The sequence below is a fragment of the Somniosus microcephalus genome, chromosome 15, assembly GCF_052327205.1.
Source record: "Somniosus microcephalus isolate GS21.2 chromosome 15, FLI_Smic_1.0, whole genome shotgun sequence".
NCBI classification, from domain to species: Eukaryota; Metazoa; Chordata; class Chondrichthyes; order Squaliformes; family Somniosidae; genus Somniosus; species Somniosus microcephalus.
The window spans coordinates 56146047-56163093 of record NC_141001.1 but is presented as its reverse complement, the minus strand read 5'-3'; the positions used below and the strand labels follow the sequence as shown (position 1 = coordinate 56163093).

Sequence of the window (17047 nt, the reverse complement as noted above, 5' to 3'; positions counted from 1 at the left end):
CAGATCCTGCCTTATCCTATTAAAATCGGCCTTCCCCCAATTTAGAACCTTTATTTCCGGCCCATCCCTGTCCTTTTCCATGACCACCTTAAATCTCACCATATTATGGTCACTGTCACCAAAGTGCTCACCTACTAGCACTTCTTCCACTTGGCCGGCCACATTCCCTAGAATTAGATCCAGTACCGCCCCCTCTCTTGTAGGACCTTCTACATGCTGGCTCAAAAAGCTCTCCTGGATGCACTTTAAGAATTCTACACCCTCTGTGCCTTTCACACTCTGACTATCCCAGTTAATATTGGGGAAGTTGAAATCCCCCATTATTATTACCCTATTATTTGCACATTTCTCTGAGATTTGCCTACATATCTGTTCCTCTATCTCCCCCTGACTGTTTGGAGGCCTATAGTACACTCCCAGCAAAGTGCTTGCCCCCTTCTTGTTTTTAAGCTCCACCCATATGGCCTCATTAGAGGAACCTGCTAATATGTCATCCCTCCTTACTGCAGTAATTGACTCCTTAATTAATATTGCTACACCCCCTCCTCTTATACCCCCCCCCTCTGTCTCGCCTGAAGATTCTGTACCCCGGAATATTGAGCTGCCAGTCTTGCCCCTCCCTCAACCATGTCTCCGTGATAGCAACAATATCATACTCCCATGTGTTTATCAACACCTTCAGTTCATCCACCTTATTTGCAAGACTCCTTGCATTAAAATAGATGCCATCCAGCCTTGCCCTTGTATATTTGCCCTGTCTACCAAGCTGACTTGTTTTTTTCTCTATAATTGGCAGCACATCACCCCCTATTTCAGCTCCCCTCTGTATCCCATCCCCCTGCCAAGTTAGTTTAAACCCCTCCCAACAGTGCTAGCAAACCTCCCCGCAAGGATATTTGTCCCGCTCTGGTTCAGGTGCAACCCGTCCGACTTGTACAAGTCCCACCTTCCCCAGAAGCAGGCCCAGTGATCCAGGAAAGTAAAACCCTCCCCCCTACACCAACTCTTTAGCCACGCATTCATCTGCTCTATCCTCCTATTCCTATACTCACTAGCACGTGGCACTGGGAGTAATCCAGAGATTACAACCTTTGAGGTCCTGCTCTTTAATCTGTTACCTAGCTCCCTAAATTCTTGATGCAGGACCTCATCCCCCTTCCTACCTATGTCGTTGGTCCCAATGTGGACCACGACCTCTGCCTGCTCACCCTCACCCTTAAGAATGCCCTGTAGCCGCACAGTGACATCCATGACCCTGGCCCCAGGGAGGCAACAAACCATCCTGGAGTCACGTTTGCGGCCACAGAAACGCCTATCTGTTCCCCTTACGATAGAATCCCCTACCACTATTGCTCTCCCACTCTTTTTCCTCCCTTTCTGAGCAGCAGAAGCGTCCCTGGTGCCAGGAAGCTGGCTGCTGCTGCCTTCCCCTGGTGAGTCATCCCCCTCAACAGTATCCAACTTGGTATACCTGTTTGAAAGGGGGATGTCTGCAGGGGGCCCCTGCACTTCCTGCCTGCCTCTGTTGCTCCGCCTGATGGTCACCCCCTGTGCAGCCCTACCCTGAGGCGTGAACAACTCGCTAAACGTGCTATCCACGACCCTCTCAGCATCGCGCATGCTCCAAAACTCATCCACCCGCAGCTCGAGCGCCACAATGCGGTCTACAAGTAGCTGCAGCTGGATGCATTTCCCGCACACATGGTCGCCAGGGACACTGGCAGCGTCCCTGACTTCCCACATAGAGCAAGAGGGGCAGAACACGGGTCTGAGCTCTCCTGCCATGACTTACTCCTTTAATTAATCTAAAAATGTATTCTATACCCCAGTTACAGGTATACTCTGGGGCGCTTTATTTACCAACTGTCCTCACTACAACACAGAGCCCCTAGAAATTTAACACCACAGAATTCAAGCTTGTAATGAAGAGAGAGAAATACTCACCAACCAATCACTTACCTGCTCCCTGGTGACGTCACACCCCGATTACTTTTTACCTCTCTGCAACTTCTGAGCTCACAGACTGGAGTTTGGTATGCCTCTCCTGGCCCCGCTGCCGCCTTTTGTAGCTCGCCGCCGCCGCCGAGTCTCCCACAGGTCCGCTGCTCCCGCCAACTGCCGCCGCTGCTCTGAGGCCTCTCCTGGCCCCGCTGCTGCCTTTTGTAGCTCGCCGCCGCCGCGTCTCCCGCAGGTCCGCTGCTCCCGCTACCTGCCACCTCATTAAGAATTCTTCAATCTGATTAGTTAAGGAGATACACAGTAACTTGCCCTGTTCGCACAGGTTCCAGGTCCCCTGTAGAGGGCGCTGTGCTGAAATGGCTTTCTAAACACTGCAAGTTCCAGTGCAAAAGCCCATAGAAAGTCTGTGGGCAAGTGTAAGTGCAATGAACGGCAGTCTGGACCATGATAGCTGATGCTTATGTAAAACCAAAGCACTGGCTGTATAACGTCTGCTGCAAACAAAATGTGATACTTGTAGTTACTATTTTCTATGTTTTGTTGACATTGTGTGAAGATAAGTGCCTGCTTTCTCACAACAGTTCAAAGTTGCATCCTTCAAAATTTTCTGAAAAATTCCCTGATCTTTAAATGGCAATAACCCACTCCTGCCATTACAGTGTATGATCCAGTAGACCAGCTCTTACAGAACCAAAAACAGTCAGTAGCACATCTATTCCTTCAGAATGATTTCACAAGAGGTGTTTTTATATTGCATTAATGCTGTCAGGTTGATACAAATATAAAACTGCCAAGATTCATTAAGACTCGCGGCTCAGAAGTCAAACTGAACTCTGCAGGGTCACTATCCAGCTGAATGGAAGCTACTTCTGAATTCTGCACAAGATACCACAATGATGTACGTTTGAGATCAGTGGAAGCACCTTATCACATTCTCACAGTTTCACAACCAACACACTACCTTTGAAATACAGTCATTGTTGTGTAATGAGTAGGCGCTCAGTCACTGTTGAAGGAATGTATGAGCAGGAAAATGGGCATTATAACAACACAAGTCCCCTTCTTGTACTAGCACAGAGAGGATTCAACCTATAAATATAACATAAACATCACTTTAGTCAGAAAGAACTACTACCAAGTTTTTCTCTCTTCCATTTCCCTAAGGCAGTTTGGCATTTCTTTGCTGTAGTGACTCCTCTCTAGCTTGTAATTTGCTGCATTACTTACCATGGAATAAGAATCAAAGTCCTCCACATACTTCTGGAAGCCCTGCAGCAACAAGAAACCACATCAAATTACTTCACACATTACAAGTAACACCTTGTATTTTCATATGATCACTGGTCAGTATGATTAGTTAGTGCTAGAATTTTGTTAATATGGTCACTCTTCTTAAAAACTGTCTCTTTCTCGTATTAGAGTCAAGTTTAGTGAGATTGCATATCCACATTAATAATCTGACTGATCAGTTATCATTGTATAAACCATCACACTAATTTTTGTAACTGTAAATATTATATAACATTTACATTAAATAGTACAACCATCAGTTTATTTCACTTATAGCTTTAAGTGCAATGCTTACAGAAAATTGCACTTATTTTCCCTATAAAAAAGGCACCACAGTTGGCATCATCAAATTTGATACTTCTGATGGTGATTGCACAAAGGCTTCTCCTGTATAAGTGTCAATCATTCTTTTGTTTCACTGCAGGAAATGCACCATAGACAACTTTTAAGACCTGAAACAAGGACTAAGGAAACTAAATTGAGAATATTTCACTTTATAACAGGAAGGCAACATTTGCACTAATCTTACAGTGTGCTGTAATTCCACCTGACAACCAAAGACGAGGACACGGCTATCCCCAGCTCTATTTAATACACAGTTTGTAATTATTCCATCTCTCAAGACGAGCTAGTTAATGTCCACATAAGACAACTTGTTTGCCTCTATCAATACTTGTTGCTGCCGAAATTGTTGTCTTGAAAGGTTGTATTCACGCCTTTCATGTGGACACTGATTATCAGGCCAATTACCAAGTACAGTACTCTTTGTTAATCTGTAAGAACCATTTGTGTTGAAAATGTTTTTCTCTCTCATGAGATTTGGCAATACAAATTGAGCATGGGAAAATTCTACTGGTTTTATTGTTTCTCCCCCCCCCCCGCAGCAACTTTCCCTCTTCCTCTCCTGAAGCTGTTAGAGTATGTTTTTATTGAGTATGAACACTCTCCAGTAACTCTCCCAAGTGACCATTCTTCATGAATAATAACAAGAATTTGCATTTATATAGCTCCTGCCATGTAGAAAAACTTCGCAAAGAACTTTACAAAGGTATAAGGAAAAAAATGGACGCTGACCCAAAGACGGAGATATTAGGAGGTGTGACCAAAAGCTTGATCAAAAAGGTAGGTTTTAAGAATTGTTGTATCTGGAGGTGACAAAAGAATTCATGAGGGTTTCAGTGGCAGATGGACTACGTTAGGGGTAGAAGCTGGCGATGCTATTGAAGTAGATTAAGTGATCTTTGCAATGGAAAGAATATGGAGTCAGATGCTCAGTCTGGGTTGAAAATGCCAAGGTTGTTAACAATCTGGTGCAGCCTGACACAGTGGCTGAGGAAGGGGATGGAGTTGGTGACAAGAGTACAAAGTTTGGGGTGGGGGCCAAAGACCATGGCTTCAGTCATCCTAATGTTTAGTTGAAAGAAATTGTGGCTTATCCAATGTTGGATGTTGGACATGTAGTCAGATAGCACAGAGGCAAAGGGGGAGGAGTTAATAGAGGTGGTGGAGAGGTAGAATTGGGTGCTATCAGCATACATGTGGAAACTGACCTCATATCTGCAGATAATATCAACAAGGGGCAGCATGTAGAAGAGCTAGAGGAGGAAGCCAAGGATAGATCTCTGGGAAAACACTGCAAGTAAAGGTACTAGGGTAGAGTGAAAAGCCATTGCTGAAGATGCTCTAGTTACAAATGGATATGTAAAAGTGCAACTAAGTGAGAGCAGTCTCCTTGAGCTGCAAAATGGAGGAGAGACATTGAAGAAGGCTGGAGTGGTCGACTGTTAAATACTTCAAGGAGTTGAGGGAGTGGTTGAGCAAACCAACAGCTGCAGAGTTATTATGACTAGAGGGCCAGAGGATAGACAGTGGGGAGTTTGAAAATGCAATTGTAAGCGACTAGAGAGAGATTTATTTCCAGAGGCTGACAGTAGGAAGTGTAGTTGGAAGGACTTGGGCATAAACGACGCTGGTTGGAGATGGCTTTGTCAGTGATCGAGACCACAGGAGGAGCGAGGCGACAGAAGATGGTGAGGTCAAGAGGGTGGGCATGAATATGAACAGGAGAGTTTATATGGAGGAAGAGATTTAGGGAGGACAGGAGAACAGTGTAAGTCACAGGGTAGATTTTTTAACTTTCAAGACAATTGGGCACTTTCTATAACGGGCAGCCAAACCACAGTCCAGTTTTACATCCAGATGGCAAGTTGAAAATCTAGCAAAATAAGTGTTATTCAATTATGGGTGTATCACAACTAAGCTCATTCCTGAACTTACCTGATATATCCATTTCTCAGCAGGGGGTCATTGGATAATGATCAGGAGCAGGAACCTTGGGTTAGGTTTACTCTCCCTGGCCCAGTGGTGCGGAGGACAACTGCAGCAATTCTACTGCTTCCCCAGGTGTGAACAGCTAACTCAGCACAGACCTCGTATTGAACCAGTGGGCTCTGTGTGGCTCACTTGCACATTGAAGAGCACATTTACCAACATATCGATTCAAAATACTCTAATCCTTCGCCAACAAGAGAGCAGGTACTTCTTCTGTATAAACTTATAAGTTGACCTCATATAAATATCATAAGTAAAAGGAAAATTAATTCTGAAAGCTATGATTTGCTTGGAAAAAGTAATGTCGCCAAAAGTTTTATCAGTCCCATCGTACAGTGATGAAAAGTCAATTATGGTAGAATAAAGTAGTCAATTTGTTAGTTACTATGTCTGTTGCTGTTTTTCTTTCAACTGTTGTTGATCTGAATCAATATCCTCATGGTATTATAGGAGTCCTACAGATGTGCCAATTTGATGAAAAGTTACACAGATATTGAAAAGTAGGTACGTGCATCTTCATGGGAAAGTTTTCTGTGCACTTTGACATACTTGTGGTACTGGTTTCTAGAATCACACAGAGAAAACATAAGAGAATGTAGGCATGCTTTAGTCACTCCAGTTGTCACACAGTTTGAATTACTCAGTTGTGGGGGGGCACAAAGAATAATTCATGTAGGGAGAATTGACTTCAAGATGTTTAGTGAAGGGTATAAAATGACCAAACGATCATATCACACACTAGGCATAGCTCAGTGAATGTATGGAAAGGAAAATGAAGGTAGCATGAGCAACATAAAAGAGGAAGGAGATAAATCAAGGACTCCTTCATGTAGAATGTCTATGTCAAAAGAATGCATGCGAAATTATGATAAAAGTTCCTGATTATTTACGTGCTTTCCTTTAGAACGAAATGACGAATTGTAGACCACCATTCGTTTCAACATCTCTGGTTGCTGTGAAAGGAAAAAGAAATCGAGCAGGAATATGTTGTGTTCACTCTGTGGCAACGGTTGAGACATGAAGTGGAAAAAAATCTGATCATTTATTTCTCAAAGACACATTCACCTTACACAGAAATTTTTTTAAAGTTTCAGATTTTTTTTACCCCAGGTTAATGTTCAGACAACAACTTATATTTAAATAGCACCTTTCATGTATAAAAACATCCTAAGGTGCTTCACAGAGATATAAATTAGACAAACATGGATGCTGAGCAACATAAGGAGAACAGAAAACACTCTCAATGAAAAGCAGAAGAAAGCCATTTTTCTTTATAGTTAACACCTACTAATGAAATTGTAGGAAGCCATGGCTTTGAAATGAGCAATTTACAAGAACGTGATTTAATCAGTGAATTGATTATAATGGAGGAAAACAAATATTCTATTATCATTAAAATATTTTTTAGGAATAGGGAAAGGTCACTAGCCCAACAAGCTTGTCACTTTTTGATAGATCTCAAACCTACCTAGTAATTTTCTTACCATATCCCTCAACCCTTTTTTTGTGGAGATGTATTAATTGCCTTTTGAACCCACTTATACTGTCTGCTTCAATGAGTTTCCCTGACAACTTATTTGATAACTCTATTACTCTGGAGGAAAACATTCTGCAAATCTCTCTTCTTACTTCTAATTTTCTAATCTTTAAATTGTGACTGTTTATATTTGATCCCTTCATCATACTGAACAATTTGGCTGGATCAACTTTGTCACTCCCTTTCACAATCTTGATCATTTCAATTCGATCATTTCAAAGTCTTTTCTTTCCCAAAGGTCACGGTACATTTTCCGTTACATTTTCTCATAACTTAAAATACTGATGCTCAGAATCATCTGTTTTTTCTCACCTTAGCACTCTACAAAGGACAATTAATATTCCTTCAAATGATTAATTATCAGAAGTGCAGATAGTACTCCACATGGTGGGTCTGAACTTATGCAGTCATCATAAACTTCCACACATGAAAGCAGATATATTAAACAGAAAAATCCTTCACAGTTCTGGCAACAATGATATTGCACCACTCAGCTAGTAGCAGGGGTACTCTCCTGGAGACAGGGTAGGGAGAGATGGATTCTCCTACTTTGGTCAGGCTTACATCTCCCCATATTGTAGGCATTTTACCAATTGACCTATGTGAGAATTCAGAAAATGCATCATGAACATGGCCAGTGAGCTGAAATATTAAGGATCAGAAAAAAGCTGATTTCTAGTGAATTATTTTTCATAAATTCTCTGAATTACAATAGCGTGGATGAAACAGCTCAGCATTAATGACAAAGGAAACCAAAACATTACAGGAGGTTATCAACCTACCTTAAAAAGATCTGAAACACATAGAAAGGTAATTTCACAAAGTTGCACCTTATCTTGGGTGAAGAGAGTTAATGCTAGATTTCTGATCTGTATATTGCACTGAAAAACAGCTTTTTATTCAGTGCAATGGTACTAATTACCTTGAGATGCATATCTAATCAGGATGTATACCATGGCTTAGTATTTGGCTTTACATAAGAACATAAGAAATAGGAGCAGGAGTAGGCCAATCGGCCCCTCGAGCCTGCTCCGCCATTCAATAAGATCATGGCTGATCTGATCCTAACCGCCAATCTCTATCACAGAACTATCTCCTGAAACTAACAGAATTAGACACACGAAATAGGAGCAGGATCAGGCTACACGGCCCCTGGGCCCGCTCTGCTACCCACAGGGCCATGTCCGATCCGAACCTAGACTCATGTCCAAATTCCTGCCCGCTCCCCGTAACCCTTAATTCCCTTTACTTCTAGGAAACTGTCTATTTCTGCTTTAAATTTATGTAATGATGTAGCTTCTACAGCTTTTTGGGGCAGCATATTCCATGGACCTACCACCCTCTGAGTGAAGTAGTTCCTCCTCATCTCAGTTTTGAAAGAGCAGCCCCTTATTCTAAGACTATGCCCCCGAGTTCTAGTTTCACCCATCATCGGGAACATCCTCCCCGCATCCACCCGATCCAACCCCTTCACAATCTTATATGTTTCAATAAGGTCGCCTCTCATTCTTCTGAACTCCAATGAGTAGAGTCCCAATCTACTCAACCTCTCCTCATATGTCCATCCCCTCATCCCCGGGATTAACCGAGTGAACCTTCTTTGTACTGACTCAAGGGCAAGTATGTCCTTTCTTAAGTATGGACACCAAAACTGTACGCAGTATTCCAGGTGCGGTCTCACCAATACCATGTACAACTGAAGCAATACCTCCCTATTTTTATATTCTATCCCCCTAGCAATGAAAGCCAACATTCCATTGGCCTTCTTAATCACTTGCTGCACCTGCATACTAACCTTTTGAGTTTCGTGCACCAGGACCCCCAGATCCCTTTGTACTTCAGTACTTTCCAGTTTCTTGCCATTAAGATAATAACTTGCTCTACGATTTTTCCTGCCAAAGTGCATAACCTCACACTTTCCAGTATTGTATTCCATCTGCCAAATCTCTGCCCACTTACTTAGCCTGTCTATGTCCCCTTGCAGGTTTTTTATGTCCTCCTCACTCACTACTTTCCCTCCCATCTTAGTATCATCTGCAAACTTTGATATGTTACACTCGGTCCCCTCCTCCAAATCGTTAATATAGATTGTAAAGAGTTGGGGACCCAGCACTGACCCCTGCGGAACACCACTAGTTACTGATTGCCAGTCTGAGAATGAACCATTTATCCCAACTCTCTGCCTTCTGTTAGATAGCCAATCCTCTATCCATGCCAGAATATTACCCCCAATCCCGTGATTTTTTATCTTAAGCAATAATCTTTTGTGTGGCACCTTGTCAAATGCCTTTTGGAAGTCTAAATACAATACGTCCACTGGTTCCCCTTTATCCACCCTATATGTTACTTCCTCAAAGAACTCCAGCAAATTTGTCAAACATGACTTCCCCTTCATAAAACCATGCTGACTTTGTCCTATTAAATTATGATTATCCAAATGTCCTGTTACTGTCTCCTTAATAATGGACTCCAAAATTTTACCTACCACAGATGTTAGGCTAACCGGTCTATAGTTTCCAGCCTTCTGTCTACTGCCCTTTTTAAATAAGGGTGTTACATTAGCAGGTTTCCAGTCTGCCGGGACCTTTGCTGAGTCCAGGGAGTTTTGGAAAATTATTACCAATGCATCCACAATCCCTACCGCCACTTCGCTCAAGACCCTAGGATGTAAGCTTCATGGGAGGTAAAAGAATTCTTGTTTGGTAACATGTCCCTTCTGTTGTGTCTGGGTATAATAAGATACAGACTGCAGCAGAAACGGTACAACAGGTTTTTACTCAACGTGGCTCACAGTTGAACTGACTATACAGATTACTACTCAGTGCTATATACAGGTGTGGTCCCTGCCGGTACTACAGTATACATGAGCTGTAAAAGGTAGTTCCCCCCTTAAAAGGTATATACATTACAATACCTCCCCTTTTAGATTAACAGTACCATAACACTCATTTAACAATTAAATATCAAACTAATTACAATGAACACTTTTAACATGCAACATTAGCTGAAAATAGTCTATTTATATATTCAGTCTTATAGTGGTGCGCCCCTAGAAAAAGTGACCATCTTTGTAGTCGTTGCGCAGTCATCACCGGAATGCCCTTCTTCGGATTAAAAATGGAGACAAGAGGCTGGTGATCAGTCAGCAAGGTGAATTTCTGCCCGTGCAGATAGTGATTGAACTTTTTCACTCCCCACACTAGGCTGAGGGCCTCCCTGTCAATCTGGGCGTAGTTACGCTCGGCTGAGGTTAGTGATCATGATGCAAAGGCTATTGGCCTCTCTGAGCCGTCCGAGAATGTGTGCGACAGCACCGCTCCAATGCCGTAGGGTGACGCATCACATGCCAACCGAATTGGTAATGCTGGGTTGTAATGGGCCAATACCTCTTTCGATGTGATTAGTGTTTTGCTCTTCTGGAAAGCTCGTCTACATTCGTCACTCCACTTCCATGGCACCCCAGTTTGCAGTAGGGTGTTCAGTGGGTGTAGTACTGTAGACAAATTTGGCAAGAACTTATGGTAGTAGTTTACCAGCCCGAGGAACGACCTCAGTTGTGACACATTTTCCAGTGCTGGAGCCTTGACTACTGCCTCAATCTTTTCAGGGGACTTATGTAACCCCTCTTTATCGATAACGTGGCCACAATATGAGATCTGTTTTCTAAAAAACTCGCATTTGGGGCGGTTAGCTCGGAGCCCATATTCCTGCAATCTAGTGAGCACCTGCTCCAGGTTGGCAAGGTGGTCACTGTCATTTTCGCCCGTGACCAGGATGTCGTCCAAATAACACTGGGTCCCTGGGATCCCTTGCAGGACTTGTTCCATTGCCCTCTGCCAAATAGCCGGAGCTGATGCTACCCCGAATACCAGCCGGTTGTATTGGTAGAGACCTTTATGGGTGTTGATTGTGAGGTATTTTTTTGATGCTTCTTCTACCTCCATTTGCAGATACGCCTGGGCCAGATCAATCTTAGTGAAGCGTTTCCCTCCAGGTAGCGAGGCGAAAATATCTTCAATCCGCGGAAGTGGATATTGTACGGTGTGAAGGACCGGGTTCACTGTTACCTTAAAGTCCCCACAGTTGCGAACCTTCCTTGGTTCCCCAGGCGTGCTGCTCAATGACTTTTTCATCACAGGGACGATGGGTGTAGCCCACTCGCTCCAGTCTACCTTGGACAGTACACCTGAACGTTCCAAACTCTCCAGGTCTGCTTTGACGGCTGGGCCGATCGCATAAGGTACCGGTCTGGCCTTAAAAAATTTTGGGCTTGCGTTTTCTTCAATTTTAATCGTCGCTGTCATATCTTTTAGTGTTCCAAGTCCTTGCTGGAACACTTCTTTCGCGTCAGTTAGGATCTTTGACAGTCGCCCAGGTGTGACGTCGTCATCCTTTTTGTCAGCCACAGTCAGTGCCTGTATGGAATGCCAATCCAGTTGTATTTTCCGGATCCATTCACGTCCCAGTAATGGTGGTCCTCCATCTTGCAATACATACAGGTCTAGTTTTGGTGTTTCCTTACCGTTATATATAACGGTCACCCTTATTTTTCCTTTGGGGTAGACTTTTTGCCCCGTGTACGTCTTCAAAATAATTTGTGTGTCTCTCAAGGGTATGTGTGAGAAGAGCCGCGCGTAGTCCCGTCGGTTTATGACTGTTAGGGCTGATCCTGTGTCCAATTCCATCTTTACCTGGACTCCTGCTATCTTGAGAGTGACCCAAATGGTTCGGTGATCCTCCGTTGTGATCACATTATGTAGTTTCAGACAACTCAGTTCCCTGCTTTCGGAGTCGTTATCACTCTTTTGTTCATCTGAACTATTCTCCGTCATCTTATGTACCTTCTTGTACTTTCCTTTGGTAGGTTTCTTATTGCTGGTTTTCTTTCCCGACCTGCAGACTCGTGCTATGTGTCCTACTTTTCCACACTGTCTGCACACTTTGTCTTTGACCCAGCAATCATTCTGGTCGTGTGTTGTTCTGCCGCAGCGATAGCACTTCTCTGTTGCATATGACATTTCGTTTGTGCCATATTCTTGCGGTCTCCGTTGTATCTCTGCAGCGCCCCGTGCTGCTGCTTCATACGATACCGCAATGCTGAAAGCCTTTTCCAGCGTAAGGTCCTTTTCAGATAAAAGCCGTTTCTGGGTTCCTTCACTTTGAAGCCCACACACAAACTTGTCCCTTAAGGTATCTACCAGTCCCGCTCCAAACTGGCAGTGTTTCGATAGTTTGCGCAGTTCTGTTAAATAATCAGCATTGCTTTCATGCTTATGCTGGTTCCGTTTGTGAATCTTTCTGCTATCAGCAGCGGTGTGGGGTTTAAATGTTCCTGTAGTATCGTTACTATGTCTTCAAAACTCTTTTCCATTGGCTTCGTTGGGGTTACTAGATTTCGTAATAACCCATACGTCTTTGCACCCATTAAATTTAACAATACCGACGCTTTCTTGTCATCTGACACCTCATTTGCCTTGCAGTACACCTCTATTCGCTCGACATATGTAGTCCAATCTTCGACTTCATTGTCAAATGCGGTGATACTGCCACTCTTCGGCATTTTGGGTGTGGTTTAAAATGGCGTCTCCCAATGGCTTAAAATGGCGTCTCCCGCGCTTTCCTTCCTCCCCCGCTGCTGCCAACGCCGCACTCGGCGGTCCTCGTGGCAATGGCGGCGCCTCGCGGGTTTCTGCGCGTCTCTCTCTCCCTCTCTCCGACGCTGCTCGGCCCCTGAACACCGGCTGCGCCCTGTGCGCTCTGCCCTCTTTCTCTCACCCCCATCGACGCTGCTCGGCCCTTTGCTGAGCCGGTTGGTCGGGCTCTAACCCACCGCTGTCCGGGAAGGGTCTGCGCACTACCTGTTGCCAGCCCGTTTCGCTGGACCACCTCGACCGGAAAGCCAAGCCTGGCTCTCGACAGCCTCCCCCGCAATTCTCGAGTCTCTGCTGGATGACTGGGCGGTTGCCCGTGGTCGACGCCCGAGTCTCTGGCCTTGACCTCCAATCCACTGATCTCCAGGAACGAATCCCCAGGAGGTGATGCAGAGTTGCAGGTAGGTTCGAACTTGCCTCGTCGTCAATGTTGTGTCTGGGTATAATAAGATACAGACTGCAGCAGAAACGGTACAACAGGTTTTTACTCAACGTGGCTCACAGTTGAACTGACTATACAGATTACTACTCAGTGCTATATACAGGTGTGGTCACTGCCAGTACTACAGTATACATGAGCTGTAAAAAGTAGTTCCCCCCTTAAAAGGTATATACATTACACCTTCCATCACTCCATTTACTGAACACTTCCTTTATTATTGGTTAAATATTTTAGTGGTAACTTTACAAAGCTGCTCCTAGCATGCAGCCTTGCCCGCTAGAAACACACATCAAGAATCTGAGCATGTGTCTGAATTTCCAGTGCTGGGGTATAACTTTGTGAAATTACCTTTCTATGTGTTTCAGATGTTTGTTAAGGCAGGTTGGTAACTTCCTGTAATGTTTGGGTTTCCTCTTTGCCATTAATATTGAGCTGTTTTGAGAATTTGTGAAAAATAATTATCTGGAAATCTGCTGTGTGCTGCTTTTTTTCTGATCCTTAATTACAGAACAACTCACACACAGCACAGCATGATGTCTACATCTGACTGACAAACTGGCAGCACTGACCTAACTGACCTGTGCCCCCAATGCCATTCCTGCATCACTCCTACAACACAGCCTTCTGTTTCTCCCTAGCTGTCATGATAAGCTTCAGAGCCTTTAGATCCCTTTTCCACATTCACAGCAGAAGACCAAATAAGACAGCTGATATTACTGCAACAGCAGCAGGGTAAACTGAAGGCATTTGTTCTATTAATGGCCCAGTAATTCGGGTCTCCACGGGTGAGTACGCATGGGGTACTCACCCGTAAGCCCAATGGAAGTGCCGGTTTTCTGCATGCACTGCGCATGCGCGGGAAACTGGCACTTCCGATCCCCTGAACGAAGGGGTTCAGAGGTCGAACGCGCGCGCAGGAAAGGCTGCGCGTGCGCTTTGAACTTAGGTTTTTTTTTTACAGGTTTTCCTGGGATCGTAAGCCTGCAGTAAGTGGTCAATTAATTAAAATTAAAACATTTTTTCCACAGGTTTATTATTTTTAAATACTTTGAAGCAAGTTAAGTTTATTCTTAGCCCCATTAGAATATAAAATTATTCTTTTCAAAAATTTAAATTATTGTTTAAAATAGTTATTTAATGTAATTTATAGTTTATTTAAAAAGTGTGATTTAAAAAAAAATTTATTTGAAGGTTTACTGCTATTTTGGGGCCATAGTATTCATAAGTTTTGACAGGTCTTCCTGTCAATCTTATGAATGGGCTTTTCCCTCCTCCGATTGGCTGCCCATGGCTCACGTGATCCATGGGGACGCATCGCACTAACTGCGCCCCTGGGACACGCAAGCACTGCGCGCCGGCAGCTGGGCCAGGCCCCGGATCGGAATTCTACGGGGCCCTACAACTCAACTGCCGGCGCGCAAGGTTATTGCAGGTCCCGAATTTCTGGGCCATTGTTGTTACTTGGATTTCAATGAAATATAATATAATGAGATGGTGGGTGTGTCAATTTGTTTTGTGCTACATCCACTTGAACTGTGAAAATCATCCAGCAGCACAACCGTATATTCTGCCCTTTCAAAGTAGGGTTACATCTAGACTAAGAATTTCTGGGATAAATAACACTACGCTGATGATTCCAGGTCTGCCACTGGCAGTGACAATGCTCGGAAGCAATTTAAGGTGGTGTATTGAGCGTAGCTGACATTAAAGCATATTAGCATAAGTGCAACTTTTCATAGATTATTGTTACTAATAAGCTGAAAAAGCCTATCATAACACTGTTTCTTTCCCAAAACAAGCAGTTCATCAAAACATTTTCAAAAAATTCACACTATTTTGTAGGGAAATTGCCCTGTAAATTGCTTGAATTGCATTCTCAAAATGGAGCATCAGCAAAAGTGGCTGCACAATAGGGAGTCAGTAGTTAAACTTAATGCTGTGAAATAGCGGAGAAATTGAAACTAATCAAAACCATGTAAATGCTTATTGGAGCAGCACATTCCTTCCCAGTGATAAGACAGCAGAGCCTGGTCTCCAATCGTCTTGGATCCCCTTGCCATTGAACCAAGACCCTGCTCTGTCAAGCCCGTGTGGTAGCTGGTGTGCAATCGTCTTGGATCCCCTTGCCATTTAAAAAAAAAAATTATTCATTGATGGGATGTGGGTGTCGCTGGCTAGGCCTGCATTTAGTGCCCATCCCTAATTGCCCGCTGCAGTCCATATGGTGTAGGTACACCCACAGTGCTGTTAGGAAGGGAGTTCCAGGATTTTGGCCCAGCGACAGTGAAGGAACGGCGATACAGGTCCAAGTCAGGATGGTGTGTGGCTTGGAGGGGAACTTGTAGGTGGTGATGTTCCCATGCGTCTGCTGCCCTTGTCCTTCTAAGTGGTAGAGGTCGCGGGTTTGGAAGGTGCTGTTGAAGGAGCTTTGGCGAGTTACTGCAGTGCATCTTGTAGATGGTACACACTGCAGCCACAGTGCGCCGGTGGTGGAGGGAGTGAATGTTGAAGGTGGTGGATGGAGTGCCAATCAAGCGGGCTGCTTTATCCTGAATGGTGTCAAGCTTCTTGAGTGTTGTTGGAGTTGCACTCATCCAGGCAAGTGGAGAGTATTCCATCACACTCCTGACTTGTGCCTTGTAGATGGTGGAAAGGCTTTGGGGAGTCAGGAGGTGAGACACTCGCCGCAGAATTCCCAGCCTCTGGCCTGCTCTTGTAGCCACAGTATTTATATGGCTGGTCCAGTTCAGTTTCTGATCAATGGTAACCCCCAGGCTGTTGATAGTGGGGGATTCAGCGATGGTAATGCCATTGAATGTCAAGGGGAGATGGTTAGAGTCTCGCTTGTTGGAGATGGTCATTGCCTGGCACTTGTGTGGTGCGAATGTTACTTGCCACTTGTCAGCCCAAGTCTGACATTGAACCAAGACCCTGTTCGGTCAAGCCCATGTGGTAGCTGGTGTGCAACGGCCACCCCACGTTAAAAGAATTCATGCACAGGCATCTTTCACCCTTTAAAATGAAGTTCAGGACCTGGAACATCAGGACCCTCATGAACAACCCCAACAGCGACAGACCGGAACGCCATATGGCTATCGTTGCCCGGGAGCTCAGACTTTTCGACATAGACATCGCTACCGTAAGCGAGACCCGGCGGGCAGGGGAAGGCCAGCACAAGGAGTAAGGCGGTGGTTACACATTCTTCTGGAAAGGCAAACCTGAAGAAGAACGCCACCTCCATGGGGTAGGCATCACCATAAAAAAAAGAGCTAGTTGAACGTCTCAGAGACTTCCCTTGTGGAATAAATGAATGCCTCATGATTCTACGGCTCACCCTAGCCCGGAACCAGTGCGTTACGGTCATCAGTGCGTACGCCCCAACATTGGAAGCCACAGACAAGACGAAAGAGGAATTCTACTCCAGCCTCGAACAATCCCTGTCCCGAGTTCCAACGGGCGACAAGCTGATCCTCCTTGGCAACTTCAATGCCAGAGTTGGAAAGGACACAGACCTCTGGGGAGGTGTGATCGACAGAGAGGGGTAGGGAAAGCCAACTCCAACGGTACCCTCCTCCTGACGAAATGCTTAGAACATGGCCTTGTCATAACCAACACCTTGTTCTGTCAGAGAGACAAGTACAAGGCTTCATTGCAACACCCTCGCTCCAAGCACTGGCATCTGCTGGACTACGTCATCATCCAAGCGAGGGACCGCAAGGACATCTGCATCACCCTCACCATGACAGGAGCTGACGACTGCTGGACAGATCACCACCTAATCCGCTCTGTCATCTCCATCAATGTAGCCCCAAAACAGCGGCGGCAACAGAAGCAATG

General features: G+C 44.6%; 1 protein-coding gene across 1 annotated transcript in view; it reads right to left on the bottom strand.

Moving 5' to 3' along the window:
- ush1c (Usher syndrome 1C) overlaps window positions 1-17047 on the bottom strand; it is a 343726-nt gene that overhangs the window by 80006 nt on the left and 246673 nt on the right. The window contains exons 21-22 of the mRNA XM_086007821.1: window positions 6471-6533; window positions 3187-3228 (exon numbers count right to left, since the gene is read on the bottom strand). Coding sequence (XP_085863947.1) covers window positions 3187-3228; window positions 6471-6533 — 105 coding nt within the window. The remainder of the gene's footprint in view (window positions 1-3186; window positions 3229-6470; window positions 6534-17047) is intronic.